At 37.3% G+C, this 22,262-nt stretch overlaps 1 protein-coding gene across 2 annotated transcripts; it reads right to left on the minus strand.

The window, feature by feature from the left end:
* Positions 1–18,057: 18,057 nt before the first annotated feature.
* On the minus strand, positions 18,058–21,623 carry LOC134670545 (uncharacterized). 2 transcript variants are annotated; one of them, XM_063528354.1, is made up of 3 exons: positions 21,454–21,604; positions 19,116–19,341; positions 18,058–18,257 (listed from the first exon to the last, which is right to left on the minus strand). In XM_063528354.1, the coding sequence occupies exons 1-3, from the start codon at positions 21,458–21,460 to the stop codon at positions 18,095–18,097; spliced, it is 396 nt and encodes a 131-aa protein (XP_063384424.1). In that variant the 5' UTR covers positions 21,461–21,604; the 3' UTR covers positions 18,058–18,094. The 2 variants fall into 2 exon arrangements, with proteins under 2 accessions (XP_063384424.1, XP_063384423.1); XM_063528353.1 differs by lacking the exons at positions 18,058–18,257; positions 19,116–19,341 and adding an exon at positions 19,924–20,495 and having other exon boundaries at positions 21,454–21,623.
* Positions 21,624–22,262: the final 639 nt, after the last annotated feature.

Raw genomic sequence — 22,262 nt, forward strand, 5'->3', positions numbered from 1 at the left:
TCAGCCGCCATGTGCCAGATGTGCCAGCCAGTTGTATAATCGAAATAATAAAAGGCATTTAAGAGTAGCGCCTATACGCGCTCAACGGTAAAATGAACGCCTGCATTTTAACACTTTTAGACCAGTTATCAATGAAGTTTACCTATTATGTCTCTTTTTCTTCCCGTTATCCCGGCATTTTGCCACGGCTCATGGAAGCTTGACAACTAATCCCATGATTTGACGTAGACACTAGTTTTAACGAAAGCGACTGCCGTCTGACCTTCCAACCCAGCAGAGGAGAAACTAGGCCTTATTGGGATTAGCCCGGTTTCCTCACGATGTTTTCCTTCACCGAAAATCCCCTCCTGCATAGATTCTTTTTTGCTTGATGGTCCGTTATCGATATCTAATAAATTAATTGTATTATTAACTTGACTGTCTCAATATGGTAATATTTTATAAGTACTATGTATTATATAACTGCATGTAAATATAAGTGCGCTTCAACTATTTGGGAAATAGCAAATGGAATGTTAGAGTCACCTTCAGCGTAATCAGTGTTGCCAACTCTGATTTTGAAAAGATGCTAGACTAATGCCAAAAATGCCAAAGTTTTTTGAACAATGCTAAAAAATGCTAAAATGTTAATGAAAATACACACTTAAAATAATATGGTGTCCAAAAATATTTTGTAAAAAACACCGTACTTTGTCAGTAGAAAAAGGCGCAAAATTCAAATTTTCTATGGGACGATAACCCTTCGCGCCTACATTTTTTTAAAGTTGCTGCTTTTTTCTACTGACAAGATTTGTTTGACCAACTATAGTTGCCATTATTAAAAAATGTATACAAATATAGTCCGTCGATGTCCAACCGCCCACAAAAGTCAAAATTCATATGAAAATATGAACCACATAAGGCGATGGCGCATATTGCTGTTGCCAAGTTGGTGAAAACTTGGCTTAGGACTAAATTATGCTAAAAATTATGCCAGATGCTAAATGGAAAATTTTGGTGCCAAAGCTAGTAAAATATGCCAGATCTGGCATCAATTATGCCAAGTTGGCAACACTGAGCGTAATGACGAGTACCTACGATGACTTTTCAAGAAGATACAAGTTGTTTGGCTGCATCCATGCCCTAGATCGAATGTAGATAAGTACTAAACGTAAGTATGCATTTCGCTAGTAAGTTAATATACAAATCAGTCTTAAAGCTTGTCTCTTGTCAGTACCCAATATGTTTATATTTTTTAAATGTTACATGTTCATGAATTTATTATGTTACTTTCTCCGATGTCGGATAATGTCATGTAATGTCAGATGTGTAATTACAGATATTTATAGAGGTTTTGTCCCTTTTTGATTAGGGTAGGTATATAATAAACGCGCTAAAGTCTCGCCGCGTTTGGGGTCGCAGTTTGGGGCCATTTTCATCGTGGATGTCTTGTTTTGAGGCCGGTTTCGATTTTGATTTACATTTACTCTTCGCGTTGAACACTAAATTATATATACATATATGTATCTACTACATATAATTATATGTTACTTGTATGGCTATAACGAAGTAAAAAATTGTAGGTACATAATAACATGCATGTTTGCATGTGGTATAGGTAAATTTACACTTTTGAAAGCAATGTTGCTACTCTCGTCATCGTTTAGTCTTGGGTTAAAAACCAACTCAATATGTACGAAAATGAGTATAAGTACTTACTTACCTACCGAAAAATGTACCTATTTTGCTCCAAAATTGGACATTTAAGATTTTTTTAATTATTATATTCTGGTATGTATACCTATTGAAAACATGTTATTTGTTATATTATGCCGATTTAATTTAAACAGACCATCGCTACTATCGTGTTGAGATAGGTATAATTTTGATGTATGTATAAAAACTGTCGGACCACAATTACGCAGTGTGGATCAAAATAGGCACATTTTACGATAAATATACATCCCACACACATATTCCAATCAGCTGTCTATCAGTTCATATCAAATCAGTCGGAAAAATTCGAGTAGGTACAAATAAATCCCCACAACGTGGAACGTATTTGCTGGGCGTCAACATTTTAGGAGGACGGAGTTTTTGATTGCGGCTTGCTTTCTACAGTCGATTGGTTCTGTTGCTGAAGTTATGAAGCCCCTGGAGCGGTATTTTATTAAGTTTTTTGGTCGAAAATCGAGACTAATATGTGTTAACAAATAATGTTTAGTTAGATATTACATACAGACATAAGGATGACTCGCGTAAGAACGGGTTAACCGCAGATGGTCTAGAACGCAAAATGACTAGTGTGTTGTTTTGCCTAAATCGCCATTAGTCTACATCGCAAACGGTCTAGAACGCTAATCTGTGCTGTTTGGCCTTCGGCCATTTGAAGATACCTAACGAACCTAACCTACTTATGTAAAATGTGGGCATTTTGCGTTCTAGACCGTTTGCGATTTAGACTAATTGTGACTTAGGCAAAACAACACACTAGTCATTTTGCGTTCTAGACCATCTGCGGATAACCCGTAAGAAGTAAAGCCTCCTCCAGACTATGCGCGTGAATCGCGGGCGAAGCCGCGAATGCGAGTGTGGCGTCGATTTCGCAGATTGTTCACGCCTTCGCGCCTTGTTTTCCGTTTTTTGTCGGTATTTCGGCCCGCGTCAAAGGAGACGCGAAGCGCGAACTTGCAAGACTCCACATTACACAATATTTTGGCTCCTCTGTGGCAAGATAAATATGAATGATATTATGATTATATTATATGAAGTAGCTATATTTTACGGTTTTACAATGAAACAAAATGGAAAAACAGCTAAATTACGTATGATGCCATAGATAACTAACAGTTAAACTCGATCAGCTGATGCTTTTCCGCCATATTGCCGCAAACCAAACTGCGAAATCGCCGTGAAGTGTGCGAGTGTGGAGTCATTCATCAACTTCGCGATATGTTCGCTCCGCGACGTCGCGCCGCGATTCACGCACATAGTCTGGAGGGGGCTTAAGAACGGTACGAGACGTCCGACACTTCGTTTTCTATGACGGGTGATCGGTGATCACGTGACGATGTCTATAGAAAACATAGTTTGACGCTTCGGCTCGGGTACAGGGCTATAACCGCGAAAATCTAAGTTCGCAAATTGCGGGGATTTTTCTCTGTCACTCTAATTACGCCTTCATTGGAGTAAAAGAGAAAGATCCCCGCAATTTGCGAATTTCGGTTTTCGCGGTAGCCCCCCAGATTGTTTTAGGGTGAGTCACCCTTTGGATTGTCCAAACTATCTCCTATTTATTTTCGGCCTATACCGGAATTGCGGGAATCTGTTTCACAAATTCCCTAACTTTTGGAAACAAAATCTGAATCTCTGTATGGCTAATAACAAAGATCAAAAACTTAATTTGGTTACATCGCTATTTACGGACTGAAGAAACAAACTTTACCAGCGCTAGCTTTCTCCCTCTCTACAGCACTAAATAGAATGTGTAAGAAAGAGACGAGTCACCAATATGTTCCGTGTCGTAAAAGAGCCTAGGGAAGTAACCGGAATAATTTATTCAAAGCTGGGAAGACATAAAAATGTTTTTAGTAAAACGAGCGATCGTTTCTCTAAATTGGGTTACCTTCTGCCAATTTGCCTGTCTTCACCGTGCCTGCCTGTCGGGTCGAGTGATTCCATTACCTACTTTGTGGTCTGAGAAAAGAAAAATCATAATCATCATAATCATAATCATCACATTTATTCGTGATAAACTATAACATACACAAGTACAGAACAACAAAGAAAGTTAAATATAAAATAAATAAATAGTTTATGGTCCCGCCTAAGCATAGTTAATGCTAACCCAAAAGTCAGCGGTCACGAACGCAGCTATAAAATGTATGTATGTATGTATGTCTATGGATATCATTACATACCATAAGGTTTACATTTATTTACGTGGTGTAATTTTTGTTTACTTACCTAATAATAGATATACTGAACCCAGAGCTATGTACACTGCAGACCTTAAGTTGATTTTATTTAAAACTGTCTACGTTAGGTATGTTAATGATAAACAATTTGTTATCAAATTTGTGAAATGATCTCGAAAATGCAAAATTCATGTAAATTTAACTTAATGAATAGCAGAATTATACTTTACAATAGGTTTTATGTTAATGTACCTTGCTTAATATTTTAGGGGGCCCTAATTTTAAAAGCAGCCCTATTTTTTATTCTAAATGGTGGTTCATTGTATCCGTAGAAAATAAGCTACTTATTTTTCATGAAAACGGTCTCTGTAATACATGTAAGTAATGGATTTCAAGAAGGACATGATATATTGGGCGAATAAAATGTCGCTTTTAATATGTATCAAGAGAAAAATAAATAAGTAAACCATTAGTAAATAAATAAATATTCAAACGGGGAACAACAGTAATGTATTCGTTGCCATATTTATAAGTTCGTTTTTATTAGAATTAGAAAATGGTAAACCATCTTGATGTGTCTTTTTACTGAAAAACACTTTGGAAAAATAAGTCATGGCCTCATGGCAAATATGTACCTAACAATTATGAATCATATAATTACGATTATTTACATTCTTTTGCTTTAATGATTTTTATAAAGCGTTTTTCAATTAAAAATCACGTCAAGATTGCGTAGTCTATTTCTAATGCTAAAAAAATGAACTATACCTAAAGTTATTTAATAACTTTATATAGTGCATTTTGTGATCCATTACGACAACCCGTGCTATAAATAAACACATTACGTAACTACGTCGAAAATTTACAGGGCCATATGTATTGTAAAACATACAAGCATGTAGTATTGTATTGTTGCCAAGCGGACCTCAGGCTCCCATGAGCCGTGGCAAAATGCCGGGACAACGCGAGGAAGATGATGATGATGTATTGTAAAACATTGTACGATATACGTGCGAATAGGTGATAGGCAATGAAACTTTAAAAAACAAGTTAACACAAATAAAGGTTAATGTTTCTTTAACAATCGAAATATAGGCAATTAATGTTTCAAAACATCCGCCACGATGAAAATATTTCAAAGCAATTAGGAAACTTATAATTGCACTTACTCATACGTATATCATTTTGATAAAATCAATTTGAAATTGAGCTCGAAGTTATGTTTGGAATAAACAATTTTTTATGTGGTGTCTACATATTAAATAATTATTTTGGGTAGGTGCTACGTACCTACCTAATATTTAATTTGTCATGATCAACGCCTGCCAAATTTTTCGTAACAAAAGATAAAAATTTTGTTTCATACGCGTCCTTGTATAATAATTGAATTTGAAATATCAAACATTCTTGTTATAATACAGTTATACATTTAGCGTTTGCGTCAAATCCGTTAGATTAGTTATATACCTAAGTATATACAATACTTAAAAACTTCTTATTAAGATTTTTTTTATTTCAGTTCATTTTCCTGTTGTTAAGTTCGAGTACCTAGGATTGGCGATTTCCTGCTTCTTTTAGTTAGCCTTGGCAATCTTGGTATCCCGTATTTATTAGGCCATTCATCATCATCATCTCAGCCACAAGACGTCCACTGCTGAACATAGGCCTCCCCCTTTTGGGGGGTGTATGCCATAATCGCCACGCTTGGCAGGCGGGTTGGCGATCGCAGTCGAGTACACCGAATTTGAGGGACGCTGCTGCCCGTCCACCGGTGGTCTTGGACGTAGTTTATGGACATACCCGGGTCCATTTATGAGGCCATTAAGCAAATAAAATATGAACATTACTACTTTTATCGGACAATTGTATGTCTTTTAGGTGTCAAAAAAGATTTATCTACACGGTGCACGTAGTGGTTATAAACTTTTTTTATAAACAATTACTTACATTTACACATTCATCATCATCATCACAACCGAAAGACGTCCACTGCTGGACAAAGGCCTCCCCCAAGGATCTCCACAGCGAACGGTCATTCGCTGTCCTCCAACGGTTTCTCGCAACTTTAACCAGATCATCGGTCCATCTAGTCTGGGGCCTGCCATTTACACATTAAATTAATGAATTAACCTTGTTTACATCTATCGCAGAATCGTCGTTTTAGTAATTTGATAGAGTTCTCTATCTCGTCATGTTCACTAAACTGATTACAACTTCAAAATGTTGTTTACGAATCTTTGAACACTTTGGCTTGCCGTCCAATTTAACTTGTTTTGATGCAAACTGTTTATAGTTGCTCGATGTTGCTGTCACTTTAATTACTCCGCTTTGATAACACCCGTCTGTAACACGGGGTTTTAGTGGTCTGATCAAAACTTTCCAGGAACATGTTAGCGTGTTTTCTCTACCGTTTAGGTATTGATGACGTGATAGTTATCTAAATTCCCTGAGCTAATAAGTCCCTGTCTGGGGCCCATTTCTCGAACGACATTAGTCTAATATTATTGGTGTATTTGTCATGGCAACCCATACGATTTGACAGTTCGTAGACACGTCCCGTTCACGTCACGTTCGTCGTCGATATTAGACTAATATTATTAGTTAGAATTGGGCCCCTGTATTAGATAGTCTAGAGGCCCATTTCTCGAACGGTATTAGACTAATATTATTAGTCCACGAACTGTCAAATCGTATGGGTTACCATGGCAACACAGTAATAATATTAGACTAAAATATCGTTCGAGAAATAGGCTCTAGCATAGCGTATCCCAAAACCTCCTCGTGAGATAAAGCCCATACCCACAGTCACGAATAGTAGGTATTTATTTAGTATCCTGGATTTGCAAGCAGCAAGCTATCGGGATCACTTAGGTGTCATTAGCTTAGCTTAGTAAACTAATTTTAAACTAAGCAAGACAGAATACTAATATATAGGATATTCACTCGATTAGCCCAGTTCAAAAGTTTTAGTCAATTGGCTGATTCAAATTTTGATAAAAATCAAATGTTGATTCATCAAAAATAAGATTTTTGCCACAAACTTATTCTAGACCAGGTCGGTACAAAAAGTGGGTATTTCTTCCTGCTTGGCTCGGAGGCGCTGAAACGGAATACACACCCGGATCCGCGCCAATTACCTTGTGGCTAATACCGCACCGAACCCTTTCTGCCATGTCAGGAAAAGGCCTCAGATTATATTTAGTAATGACGATCCGAACCCGACCTGACCTCCGATCTGACCTGCCTGTGATCAAGCTTTAAGGGCGCACCCGACTGATTGCTATGTAAGTTGGTTGTAGGCGAATATTAAAAACTGAAAATGATATAACCAAAAGTTGATTTGTATTCGTTGAACTTTTGCAAATAGGAGGCTACCTACATCGTGATTGGGTATTTATTTTTATATGCCGAGTGAAGCACAGTAAAATAAATTCAAACAGAAATTAAAAAGCAAACGCAAACAAAATTCTATTAATATCTTCTTTCATTTCTTCGTTCACCCTCTACTTACATATGTTTTCTCTTGAATTTATTAAAAAGTCTAAGGACTTCGTCAGAACATAAAGGTTACATGTGGATTGTTACTTCAGCTGAGTTAATGCTGCCGTGTTGCTAGTACACAGCGTAATGTGATATATTACGTTTTTTACGCTACCGCATTGCTGTCGCCATTAGAATTTTCAGTCCGCCACTCATTCTACCATGGCCTACGAATATCATCATTTGGAAACTACCTATTTAAATTTAATAATTCATTTATTTTGTGTTCATTTTTCGCTCGTATGTCAATTACATTTTTAATTTAACTTCAGAAACTTTTATAAATATATATAACTTCTTTACAAATGAAGTTAATTTTAAAATTCCTAAGAAGCACTAAGTATTTGTGCTGTTGTCTGGGGTAAATCTTATGGCGCATCTACACCTGTACGTGTATGTACAAACTTTTACAATACTTATAAAAGTGCTTCTTTAAACTTAGGCACATAGTCCATTCCGTGTACTTCAGCTCATTCGTGATGGTGCGCGTGCCGCGGTCGATACTGGAAACTATCAAATCTATAATTTTTTTATCATGAAAGCTACTTATAAGGCACTATTAACCGACTATCTTCACGAATGAGATGGCTATGGGCCATACTAGTTGTTTGGCATCACTGACAGTGACAATAAGTAGTATTAAGAAGTTCATTTTGTCTATGGCATATGTTTTGTATATATTTAGTTCCCCTAGCATTTTCGTACATACGATAGGCAATAGGTTTGTTGAAATGTTTTCTATTACTGAACCGTGGTCTGAAATCAAACTGTGTACAGAACCCAGCTCGCATTTCTTTTAAAGAGGATTCAAAATGTGTTCCCTCGACTTATTGACGGTAGCCCGTGCTGTTTGCGCACTCAATACTGAAGTTAGCTGAGTAAATTCAATTCCCGGCCAGGGAACTTTGTACGCGAAAATACATTAGTTTCTAAGCGAAATGAGCTGTCATTGAGCAGTCCAAATTAAAGTTTAATTTATTTTACGGTGTTGACTGATGTGGGTCATTAGTATTAAAGCTCTCATTCCAAGGAATTTTTCGGTAGGTATAGATGAATTGAAATTGGGAGAAAACTCAACATTTGCCAGCTTCTGCTTTGGAGTTCAGAGTTCGTGAGTCAAGTCAAGTTTCAATTTATCCTAAGTACCTATTAGAAAAATTGTAAAATATCTGCTTATCTGCAAAAATTGGTACCGACCGGGAATTCGACAATCGCTGTTGTGCTTACCAAATCTGATATGTGCGCGATTTTTAATTATGTTAGGGCTACTTGCACCATTCACTAACCCGGGGTTAACCGGTCAAACCTCGAGTTACTATGGTTACCAGTACAATTTGACACTGGGGTAACAGTTTAACCCCGGGTTAGTCGAATGGTGCAAGTGAGCGTTAATGAATTAATGTCTTATGTATTTTGTTGCTAGATAACTATTTGCCAAATCGTATTTGTTTTTTTTTTTTATTATGAATGGGCTTACTCATGGCCAGAGACTAGCCGAGGCGTAGACGTGGCCTACGATGGAGCGAGCTCGCCCAGAAGGTGCCTGTTCACTCTTGACTTGAAGGTTGCCGGGTTATAAGAACACGGAAATATAGACGCCGGCAAGGAATTCCATTCGTATGTATTAAAATGCGAGTAAGTACATATTAGCTTTAGAAAACGCAATGACGATGAAGTAGGTAGCAAAAAATTAGACAATGTAATATTTATAAACACAATTATTAAAAAAGAAACAACAAACGGAAATTGATAATTAAATCCGCCATCAGTATCATATCAAATAATAATATCCATTAAACTCACCGAAATTGCTATCATAAACCAAAAAATTGTTCGTACCATATTTATTTCCGCCCAGATAAACATCAAAATTATGGTTATTACGAACTACGAACCATCAAAATTATTTCATTGCGAACCTCTCTTTCGAATACCAAACACGAGTTTAAAATTTAAATATAGAATCCAAAACAAAACACAAACGTCTAAACCAAGAAATAACCAAGAACGAATAAAACAATGAAGGTAATCTCTAAGTTGATTTTGGTGGGAGTGGTGACAGTTATTTTCGTCTCTTTCGCGTGTTGTCAAGACGAGGCCAACGCAGCCACGACGGCTGCGACCACTGGGGGAGAGGAGGAGGAAGAGGAACCTCAGAAGAAGGGCTGTTCCATCTGGTGCTGGATTCAGAAGATAGCCATGTTCGTTATATCGCAGTTGTTGAGCGGTTGAGCGTTGGGTAATAAAGGCGTTTCCACTTTCAATTGCATTTTTATATCAAAACTAAAGTCCTTTGTAAAGTCAAACGAATAGTGAATTAAGGTCAGGTGGGATAACAGGACCTATGGGGGAAGGTGGACACTTGTAGGGGAAATAAACAGTTGGATATTAAAAACTAAATTAAATGCTAATACTAAAAATAAAGCTAATTCACAAATAAAGTTAACTCTAAAATATTTACGTAGTAGGACTTTTTTCATTTGGTTCCTCTTATCCCGAGAAAAATAAAGTAAGTTTCCCTTGCCCCACCTGACTGAAGCAATTCTGTCGCTTCTCTAGATTTTCCAGTACCTTTATTGAATCATATATTTCAATTTTATACAAGGATTTTACAATCACTATGACATAAAGACATTCATACCTATATAATCTTAAATTAAAACATAAAATAAACAATTTTGTTATGCTAAATGTGCTAGTTAACATTATGAGTTATAAATAAAAGCCGGGCAAGTGCGAGTCGGACTCGCGCACGAAGGGTTCCGTACCATAATGCAAAAAAAAAAGCAAAAAAAACTGTCACCCATCCAAGTACTGACCCCTCCCGACGTTGCTTAACTTTGGTCAAAAATCACGTTTGTTGTATGGGAGCCCCATTTAAATCTTTATTTTATTCTGTTTTTAGTATTTGTTGTTATAGCGGCAACAGAAATACATCATCTGTGAAAATTTCAACTATCTAGCTATCACGGTTCGTGAGATACAGCCTGGTGACAGACGGACGGACGGACGGACGGACGGACAGCGAAGTCTTAGTAATAGGGTCCCGTTTTACCCTTTGGGTACGGAACCCTAAAAAAGATAATGACAAAACTTGAATCTCTGTTGTACAGTCACCTGCAATAATATGTTACTATTCGAAGGCCGCAAAAATATGTTACGCGCTCTTATGGCTCTACAAATAAGATAGTGTCAGATATTTTTGCGGCCTTCATTGTGTAACATACTATTGCAGGTGACTGTACCTATCTAATAATTTACGTAGTATCTTGGGTGTAATAATATGTGTTGATTAATGATTAAGAATATTCTACTCTATATATAAATTCTACTTTCAATATTCTAGTTTGATTTTATAAATTGGAATTTCTATACTAGTGAATAATGATATGAAAAAAAACCGGGCAAGTGCGAGTCGGACTCGCGCACGAAGGGTTCCGTACCATAATGCAAAAAAAAAAACAAAAAAAAAACAAAAAGAAAACGGTCACCCATCCAAGTACTGACCCCTCCCGACGTTGCTTAACTTTGGTCAAAAATCACGTTTGTTGTATGGGAGCCCCATTTAAATCTTTATTTTATTCTGTTTTTAGTATTTGTTGTTATAGCGGCAACAGAAATACATCATCTGTGAAAATTTCAACTGTCTAGCTATCACGGTTCGTGAGATACAGCCTGGTGACAGACGGACGGACGGACGGACGGACGGACGGACAGCGAAGTCTTAGTAATAGGGTCCCGTTTTACCCTTTGGGTACGGAACCCTAAAAATCCGAACAGCGTGAAAACCATGTGACTAGTAGGAAAAACCCCGCATATTCGTTAGTGTTTCTACAAAACGCCTATTGGAGTAGTTAATAGCCTTGATGTTTTAAACATTACAGTTACATCGCTAATAATAATATCCATCATTATTATATTTATAGTATGTATTGTATAAATATGTAGTAGTTTATATATATTTTATTTATTTATGTAGTTTATATGTATAGTTTGCTTTTTTTATTCACTGAATAAGTATATTTCTCTCTCTGCACCAATTGTAGATGTCTGTTTGGCCCTATGGTTGACTGGTAGAGAATGCCATTTGGCATTAAGTCCGCCATTTGTACATTTTTGTATATACTTTGTGCAATAAAGTTTAAATAAATAAATAAATAATGTATAATCAGGCTAATGTATAGGTGGGTCAAACAAATGTTAGAAAAAGGTCGCTTTTCTGTGGACAATACAATAAAAGTTAACGTCTCTGGTTAGTACATAGATATCCCTTTTTTCTTATTTGAGTCTCAAGTACCTACAAATGAAATGTATTTCGCCTGTAAAGGTACCGCGTAAAAATTAGCTTTAGGTTCCCTTACATTTTCGATGTCTACAGGAAAGACGCGAACGAGTTTCCAAATAAATGTGTATGACCCAGGAATTTACTCAAAAATCTTGAGAATTATAGGCTCTGTAGTAGCACATATATCGGGCATTATCTATGAAAAGGGACCTTGTCGATGGCGCATACGCCGCACAACGTCGCGCGGCATTGCATTTATATCGGAGCATCGTTAATAATGGCGAAAGCGCCATCGACAATAAGGTCCCTTTTTATAAATACGTCACATATATGCGGCGAAGAGCGGATGTCGTGGGCGTTTCGTCTCAAATATGACGTGGCCTGGCTAATTGCCTATTATAGGTATTAATTTCCGTGTGATCGAGCCACGTCACTGGGCGTAAACGATTCGCAAGCAGAATAATTGTGACGAAGACTAAGGCGAAATATCCGTAAAATCTTACTTAGGGCGAGAAATTATGTTATTTCGTTCTCTGATTCAAATTTGAATTGTTATGTAAGCGATTGACATCACATCCTCATCAAGATTGATGTTCTAAATAAAGATGTGTATATCATTTTATTTTATTTTATTTATTTAAGGTTTACCAACAGATACAACACTACAGAAATTACAGATAAAAGCCATAAGTACATGAATAAGTGTCTATCCAATTATAGGTAAACACAACATGCGTTAATTCTTAGTACATATCTAATTAATTAAGACCTAAAGTATAAAGTAATATAACATACTTATACATAAATTAGAACTTATTAGCATACATGTAGCTAGCGTTATTATACACTATGCGCTAGCGTTATTATACTATACTACACTATAGCGTTTTTATACAAGAAATTCTTAAAACTACTTTGACTTATGGATAAGATGTCCACTTGGGAGGCTTTGAATAACTTGTTGTGTTCCCTACATATTCTGGGTATGGTGCCGTGAGATCCAAGGTTAGTTCGGTAAGTTTTAAGAGCGAAAGGACGGAAGTTGACTATACGAGAGTTTGGCAGGGGGGTGTCACTACGCAGTTTAGGTACATTTGGCCGGCGCGCCGCGCGGAGCGGCAGGTGTATGGCAGCGGGCTGCCGCTCGACCGCACGATAGTCGTGTCACGTGGCGCTCGCGCAAAGAAGATTCACCGTTCGTGCGCGGTTATAAGTTTCAATTTTGCTGCAGGCGGCGAGTATAGGTATAATTTTATACCTAAAACTGACTTTTGTGAAGGAGTGAATTTTCTGTACGGTAGTACTATTAGTTATTCTGTGAGTTTGGTCTTGGCACTGAAAAACCTATTTTACCTATAAGTTCGGGAGATTCAATGATTCCGTTCAAAATTTTATGTAGCAAGAGTTGATCTGAAATCCATCGGCGCTTCACTAAAGAAGATAATTTGAAAAAATTTAGTCGATCTTTATATGACGGAAGAGAACGGACTTTCTTTTGATGTATAGATAGGAAAAATAGAAACTGTTTCTGGATTCTTTCTATTCTATCATCATGCCATTTGTACTGAGGGTTCCATACACTAGAACAGTATTCCAAAGTATTCCTTACTAACGAAGAGTAGGCGGTAATTAGAGCCGCACTTCCTTTAAAATGTTTATAGTTTCGCCACACAAAACCTAATAGCCTATAACTTAATTGATAGTTAAGTTTTAGTTTTAATTTTAATGTTTAGTTTATTTATTTTGTTGATCTTACCTACTGTTTTGCTTTCAATTCCTGCTGAACAAATATATACATAGTTCTATGGACATACAACAAATCAATCTGCTTTGATCGACGCAAATAGCCGCCGGGGGCTAATAAATCTGAATACAATATACTGAGGGCTTACCGCGAACCACGTTCGACGTGTTGCCTCTCTATCGCACTTGTAAATTTATCCGTAAGGTTGACAGGGAGGCAACACTTCGAACGCGGTTCGCGGTAGGCCCTCTGAGCTTAATCTATCTATATATATAAATGCAAGTGTCCTGACTGACTGATTCATCAACGCACAGCCGAAACTACAAAAGCCAGAAAGTTGAAATTTGCACACCAGATTGCATTTATAAAGTGTACAAGAGATAAGAAGCGATTTTGAGAAATTCAACCCCTAAGGGGGTTAAAAAGGGGATGAAAGTTTGTATGGGGTTAAAGTTTTCTTTTAAGCTAGGAATTTGAAACTTCGTAAAAAGATATATTATTAAAATACAAGAAAACTAATTTCAGCGTTTTTGAAAATTCATCCCCTGAGGTGGTGAAAAAGGGGTTGAAATTTTGTATGGATATCAAAAAAAAATTCAAGTGGTGGACTTGAATCTTTGTATTTAGGGATATTACTAGAAGACAGGAAAAGTAATTTCAGCGTTTTGTAAAATTCATCCCCTAACAGGGTTAAAAAGGGGTTGAAAATTTTAATCCATTACAAATGCTTTGAAACTTCGTGGAAAGGCATAATAGCCGATTACAAAAAAGTGATTGCAACCCGATTACAAAAAAGTGATTGTTTTTGGAAATTCAACCCCTAAGGGGGTTAAAAAGGGGATGAAAGTTCGTCTTCGGGTGCAAATTTTATTTTAAGCTAGGAACTTGAAACTTTGTAAAAAAAGTATCAAATTCAAATACAAGAAAACTAATTTCAGCGTTTTAGAAAATTCATCCCCCAAGGTGGTGAAAAAGGGGTTGAAAGTTTGTATGGATATCAAAAAAATTTTCGAGCGCGGGACTTGAATCTTTGTATTTGGGGATACTATTAGAAGACAATAAAAGTAATCTCAGCGTTTTGTAAAAGTCATCCCCTAACAGGGTTAAAAAGGGGATGAAAGTTTGTATGGGGTTAAAGTTTTCTTTTGAGCTACGAATTTGAAACTTCGTTAAAAGATATATTATTAAAACACAAGAAAACTAATTTCAGCGTTTTTGAAAATTCAACCCCTAAGATGGTGAAAAAGGGGTTGAAAGTTTGTATGGATATCAAACATTTTTTCGAGTGTGGGACTTGAATCTTTGTATTTAGGGATATTATTAGAAGACAGGAAAAGTAATTTCAGCGTTTTGTAAAATTCATCCCCTAACAGGGTTAAAAAGGGGTTGAAAATTTGAATCCATTACAAATTACAAATATACGATTGCAAAAAAAAGTGATTGCAACGTTTTTGGAAATTCAACCCCTAAGGGGGTTAAAAAGGGGATGGAAGTTCGTCTGGGGGTGAAGATTTTATTTTAAGCAAGGAACTTGAAACTTTGTAAAAACGTTTTAAATTAAAATATAAGAAAACTCATTTCAGCGTTTTTGAAAATTCATCCCCTAAGGTGGTGAAAAAGGGGTTGAAAGTTTGTATGGATATCAAACATTTTTTCGAGCGCGGGACTTGGATCTTTGTATTTGGGGATACTATTAGAAGACAATAAAAGTAATCTCAGCGTTTTGTAAAATTCATCCCCTAACAGGGTTAAAATGGGTTTCAAAGTTTGAATCCATTACAAATGCTTTGAAAATTCTTAGAAAGACATAATAGTCGATTACAAAAAAAAGTAATTACAACGTTCTTGGAAATTCAACCCCTAAGGGGGTTAAAAAGGGGATGAAAGTTCGTCTTCAGGTGCAAATTTTATTTGAAGCTAGGAACTTGAAACTTTGTAAAAAGGTATTATATTAAAATACAAGAAAACTAATTTCAGCGTTTTTGAAAATTCATCCCTATGGTGGTGAAAACGGGGTTGAAAGTTTGTATGGATATCATGCATGTTTTCGAGCGCGGGATTTGAATCTTTGTATTTGGGGATATTATTAGAAGACAATAAAAGTGATTTCAGCGATTTGTAAAATTCATCCCCTAACAGGGTTAAAATGGGGTTCAAAGTTTGAATCCATTACCAATGCTTTGAAACTTCTTAGAAAGACGTAATAGCCAATTACAAAAAAAAGTAATTGCAACATATTTGGAAATTCAATCCCTAAGGGGGCTAAAAAGGGGATGTAAATTCGTCGTGGGGTGTAAATTTAATTTTAAGCTAGGAACTTTAACTTTTTGGAAAAAAGGTAATAAATTAAAAAACATGAAAATGAAATGATGAAATTCAAGCATTTTTGAAAATCATCCCTCAAGGTGGTGAGAAAGGGGTTGAAAGTTTGTATGGAGATCAGATATTTTGTGAGTGCGGAATGCGGAACTTGAATCTTTGTATAAGGGCGTAGGTACCTTTTTTTTTTTTTTTTTTCTCGCAGGGGTAAATACATTTACGTATCTCACCCCCGGGCTGTGAGGCCCGTTGGGGATGGGGTGGTATGTGGGACTCGCTCCTCCCGTATTCCCTCTGTTACTCAGAGGGAGGGGAGGAGAATACCCACTAACTTCCCCTGCGGCGTTACCCTCTCTGCCGTTTTTGGGGAGCATCGTGAGATCACGAGTATTCTACCACGATGCTCCCCCGGCTGCCCCAGCAAATTTACCGGGGGTACCCTCGCGCCGAAGGAGGAGGGATTGTGTAACGCTACAACCCCTCCCCAGACGTATTATTTAGAGCCTCATCTGCGGGTCCCCAATCCGCGGTTTTACTGGGGAAGAAGGCGGTTAATGTATTGTAACCTCCTTCTTCCCCTTCGCCTGCGCCGTAGCGGGTGTGCGTTCACGTCGTCTTCACGCACTCGCTCGGCTTCCTCCTTCTGCTTCAACGGGGCGTAGGTACCTATTATGAGAATACAAGAAAAGTAATTTCAGCAACCAACATCAAAATCCACTTGACTTAAAACTTCATACAACTTGCTAAAAAAGAAAAGTACTTAATTTCAACATTGCTTGGATATGAAAATTATAGGTACTAAAGATGTAAAATGTTGAAGATAAGATTCCACGCGGACGAAGTCGCGGGCAACAGCTAGTCTATAATACATACAACCTACATGAGTAGGCACTGCGCTAGTATTCAGCTCTGCCCGGCTACCTATTTGAACTATTAATTTAATTGTTTACCGTATTAGTATAGGAAAAGTAGCATATTTTGGCGGCAAAATATCTACATCCATAAAACTTTGTTTATGACCTTTATTTTGGCACTAAAAATGAGGATCTGCCGAGTCCTATCAAAATTGGCGTCCTAACCCCTTTTCGGGGTAGGTATGTGGTAAATGTGGTAATACACGAAAATGATACATACCTCACTTGCCTAGTATGTCAAATGTGATTGTTTTTAAATGAACCCCTTGCACATACCCCCCGTAAAGGGGTTAGGACGCCTAAATTTTTATAGGACTAGGCAGATCTTCATTTCTAGTGCCAAGATAAAGGTCATAAACTACTTTTAATTGATGTACATATTTTGCCGCCAAATTGCAATATTTAGGCTTATTTTTACCCATAGTATATCTCGAATAATTAATTAAATATTCAGAAATTCAGACTTTTCAATGGTTGCTACAGTTTTTATGCGTGGATGGGTATGTATCCTGTACCAGCAATAACATTATTATAAAGTTTAAGACATTTTAGTAGGTATGTCACATCTAAATGTATAGGTACTGTATTCACTTAAGTCTGTCATCTATCGAAGCAATAAAGACAAAACGGACCCCTTAAAGTCCCGATGTTATTAGGTAGAATGATTGTACCTAAATCGATCTTTTGGTGTGTCGTGTGCTCGCTGAACCTTAAATTCACCGAATCCTTTTGAGATCTCGAATCTGAGGAATTAGCTTTGAGGATCTGTGTTTGGCTGTTGCCATATATATTAGTGTGGGTATACTATACCAGAGAACGTCGAGAGTCGAGATACTTTAATGGATACCCGATTGGACGACTACAAAGATTTAATCGAAGCGTTTGATCTTACTGCTTTGAATCTTAACATCAGTTTAAAAATTTAAATGATCGTCTCTGTTTTTCCTGTCCATGGGACAATGGTCCAGAATATTTAGGAGGCGAGTGGAGACGATATAGGAAATTGAATGAAATGTATGGAACACACTAAACGGGTGATGTTCTCGCTCCCTCGCCAGAGAACGCCTGCTTAAGGAAACAGTATCCAATATTATTTCTGGCAGTCAGTGACTTGCACTCTGTTACATAAAGAGCGAAATCTTAGATAGCTCTATGGCGACACCAGTGCTGAGGCTTTTTTTAATACCACGACGGTGGCAAACAAGCATACGGCCCGCCTGATGTTAAGCAGTTAGTCTTTAGCCTATGGCGCCTGCAACTCCACAGGTGTTATATGTTCATTGCCGACCCTTTCATAACCTTTTTTGAAGAACCCCATACTGAAGGCTGAGGATATAGAGGTATCGTATCACTATACTTTATACAAACTCGTTACATAGGTGTTATTTTTTTATTATTATAACATGATCCTGTATAAATGCGTGCAGTCGTTAAAGACCTTCGCGGTCCGACAGACGTCCTGGTTGTGCGGCGATTCTTTAGCGAGCTTGATGCAGCGAGAGCCCACGTCGGCTATGTTGTTCAGCTGAACCAGTTGGTGCGCTGTTTCTACGCGTTTTCTGAAAGATAGTTTATATCTGGGTAGTAATAAAGTACATACAATCTTCCAAATCACACTGCGGAACTGCTCCTATGAGAATGAGTTTTCCCTCTAGATTTATATTTCCATTATTTGAGCAAAGATTATTCCTTTGGCATACCAATTATAGATGGTGGCTAGAATATTTTATGCTACTTTCTATCAAATCTACTTCAAAAGCACTTACACCGCAGCTGCGCTACTGCGGCAGTATTGCAGCGCGACATTCGGGGAGCGGGGAACAAATGTCGAAAATCCGGGCAGCAACATCATTTGCGGCAGTAATGCATTCAGCAGTATTGTCGAGGTACAATACTGCTGCAGTCGAGAAAAAGTTAACCTTCTCCTTAATTACGTGTGTCCTACTTACATAAACAGGACGGATAAATATCAATAAGATTTGTTTAAAGACTAATCTCAACATATAATCGTCCAGATTGAACAACCCATTCGGCGTCATTATCCCGGCGTGTACCTGCTTAGTGCTTACTATGTAAACGGAGCGGATCAATATCAATTGGATCTGTTTAAATACTTGACCCCTATTCGACAAGCGACGTTTGACGTATCGTGTTGATCTCCCGTTGATGTGGGAAAAATCATAAGTTCTCGAATACGTACAATGTCAAAATTTGACATTAACAATCCACAGTTAGGGTGACAAGCAAACCAAACCGAACCACCCTTTGTTTAGAGTTGAGTTTTGGCTGTACCAAATGATATTATCCACCGTTGATGGAATCAACACTCAGTATGCAATAAAATCAACTGTTGATTTGACGTGGATGCGAAATCTGAGAGTTGTACATGTCGAATTTGGCCCCTTATCTCAACTTACTTATACACATCCATATTGAACAGCCCATTCGGCGTCATAATCCCGAACTTCTTAAGCACACAGAATATGATGCACGCCTCGTCAGACTCCTGGAACTCGACCTTCTTCGACTTAGGGAACATCTCGGAGAGACAGGACTCCACGACCATGTCGCTGAGCCGGTCGTGCGTGTACATAACGGACATCTTTGCAGAGGCACAGCTTGCCAGTAGTAGGAGGAATAATGCTGGAACAAACGTCTTGTTCAGTACCAGGTACCTTCAGCTCCAGGATTATACATATCTACAATTAACTGAGGCGGGAAGAAATTATTACGGTCAGCAACGGACTGGTTGAAGGCTTGGCTGAATGAAGTTGATTTGCATTTTGATAAGTAAGTAAAAGCTAGTACTATTATTTATTCTGAGGTAAAAGTGTAATATAATTTAAGTACTCTCTAAATAGCTAAGATTTTCTTCTACTAAAAATCGCCACGCAACTTCTTGATCTGCCACCTTATCTTAGGTGGCAGATCAAAAAGTTGCGTGGCGATGTGGCGGTCGTAGACCTGTTATAAAAGTCGAAATCATTTTTTGTCATAGAAGGAGGAGGAGAGTTTTTATCAGGAGGAGGCGGAGAATAATTTTATTATTGAGTATATTATGATTGTTGGTTATTTAGACCAAAAATATGCTTCCGCTACTTATTTTATTTACCTATCAATCAGGTTTTAATGCTCTTCATATTGCTAAACTTGTTTTTTCCTCTTTTAGGTAATTTACAATAGAATCGTAATGAATTACGTTTTGTGATGAATAAAAATAGTATCCACATCACATTACATTTTATTTATGATAAATTTTGTTATGAAACGATTTTATTTAAAAAACATACACAATTCATAGAAAAATCTTATCCTTACAATCTTTCATTACATTGAGTACACAATTTATTAGGAGTTGTCCGTTAATGAGATGGCATACAACTGCGTACAGTCGTTAAACACTTTTGCTTTCTTACACACATCATGATCTAAATTCATATTATTGATGTTCTTCGCACACGTGTCGCCCACATCCGATATGAGAATCCTCGGATCATATCTATGTATAGCCGCCACTCTCCTGTAGTAATTTCTTACGTTGATCACTCCGTCGTTCGTCATAATCTTGAACTTCTTGAGCACACAATGTATTATGCAGGGTACGTCGTTCCTATCAATACGTAGGGGATACTTGTAGAGCTTGCGCGGATACATCTCGCTGAGGCAGTCTTCGACCACCGCGTCACTGCTTTTGTCGTGAGTATACAGTATTGACAAGGATGGTTCGTTGTCCAGCTTATTCGAGAAGAACTTATAAGCGTTCACTGATAAGGCTAACGATAACACCACGATGATTTCTGAAATGGTTGTTAGAAATAATTAACCTGCACTTGAATGACACACCTCTCAAATGGACACCACTTCGGAACTCGCGGGAGCGGTTACTATAATTGAAGTTAGAAGGCATTTAACATGGTTACATTAAATTATTTTAGGTATATATTTAATATTACTAATTACGCGACACTAACCACTAAAAACTGAAGGAGTAGCTAGATCGGAGTGCCCCAAACGCGTTAGTTACGCGTAGCATTACTAATTCCCGGTCGCATTTTTCCCCACTAGAGTTTGTTTTCGTTCATATTTATTTCACAACTTAGCTAGACGGAGCCCCGCGAAGCTATTTCTTCAATTTAGTGTGACGTCCTAACCTATTAATTTAGTGTGACGTCCATGAAAACATTACACTTTGGGGAAAAAAGTGTAGGTAGGTTAGGTTCGTCAGGTAGCTTCAGAAATAGGAGCCCCCCGAAGCGGGGCTCCGTCTAAAAATGCGACCGGGAATAATGCTACGCGGAACTAACGCGTTTGGGGCACTAGCTACTCAACGGAAGTAGCAAGAAGATATTCTTAAGAGTTTCAAAATTAATTATTCGACGTAGGAACTTGACATTCACTTGGATATTAGGTTTCTTTGAAGTAATCATTAATGTCACGACCCATAACGCGCAATAAAGTAGGTACTTACGAGATTGCCATTTAAAATTATGATACTTATGTAACTTTACCCAAGAGCAGAGTAACACAAATGGATTCTCTAATCCCTAGAAAACTTTCTTATGATCTACTACAAAAGAATTAATCAAAAGTTCCATTTGAACATTAAAAAGATTCTTTTGTTGCCGTATTTCCCCCGCGTTCCTCCGTTTAAGTCGGATTTCTTTTACGATTCGCTTCCATTACGTTACACCGTTTCGCAATAAAAAAGTATCATTAATATTCCGCATTAAAACTTTCTTAATTGTTGTAACTTACTTTCCATTTTAACTTTTCATGTAGTCACTTTTTAGCTAGCACTGCATTGTACCGTCAGCTCAGTCGCGGATACTGTGATTTCTTAGCTAAAGTTTTCTTGGCTGTGTTTAGGCTGTAATACGTTGTTTCGGAAACCAGCGCTTGTTTTATGTATTCTTGAGGATAAAGGAAACAATGTGCCATTGTTAGCGGCGATAAGCGTTTCGAAGACGTAAAGTAGCTTGCGCAGGTGTAGACTTAGGTTATGTAACTAGCCCAGGCCGCGTAGCCAAGATGCCAATCGCTTCCGCTCCGTAGCGATCGAAACGCAACTGTCACTGTGGCACTAATATTGAAGAGTGATAGAGAGATAATGCTCTTCGTTGTCGAAGCGATAGCGGCTGTTTCTTTATGCACGTTTAGTTATGAATGTAGTTTAGGTTGCGAATAGTGGTTATAGTAAAGTTTAATGACGGCAATGTTTTACTGAGAAATAATAATCAGCCAAACTCATTGACTAATTCAAAAATACCTGTAACTTAAGTAATAAAGAAATAATTTTTATCAATATCTTAAAACTGATTTTCTTGATACCTATAAACCTGTTGGTCGGTGTAAAACATAGTTCACAAGTACAAATTTTTGTGTAGGTAACTAGCAATGTAATTAATTATTGTGTTACTGTTATGCAAACATTTTTTAATTATTGTATGTTTAAACGAATGTCAAAAAAATTGAATGATTTTTAGTCTAAATGCTAGAAACAAAATAATCTCTATCGTTACTGAAAAAAGAAGGGTAATAAGAAGAGCTAAAATAACGGATTTTTT

The sequence above is a fragment of the Cydia fagiglandana genome, chromosome 14 (genome assembly GCF_963556715.1).
Source record: "Cydia fagiglandana chromosome 14, ilCydFagi1.1, whole genome shotgun sequence".
Taxonomy (NCBI): Eukaryota; Metazoa; Arthropoda; class Insecta; order Lepidoptera; family Tortricidae; genus Cydia; species Cydia fagiglandana.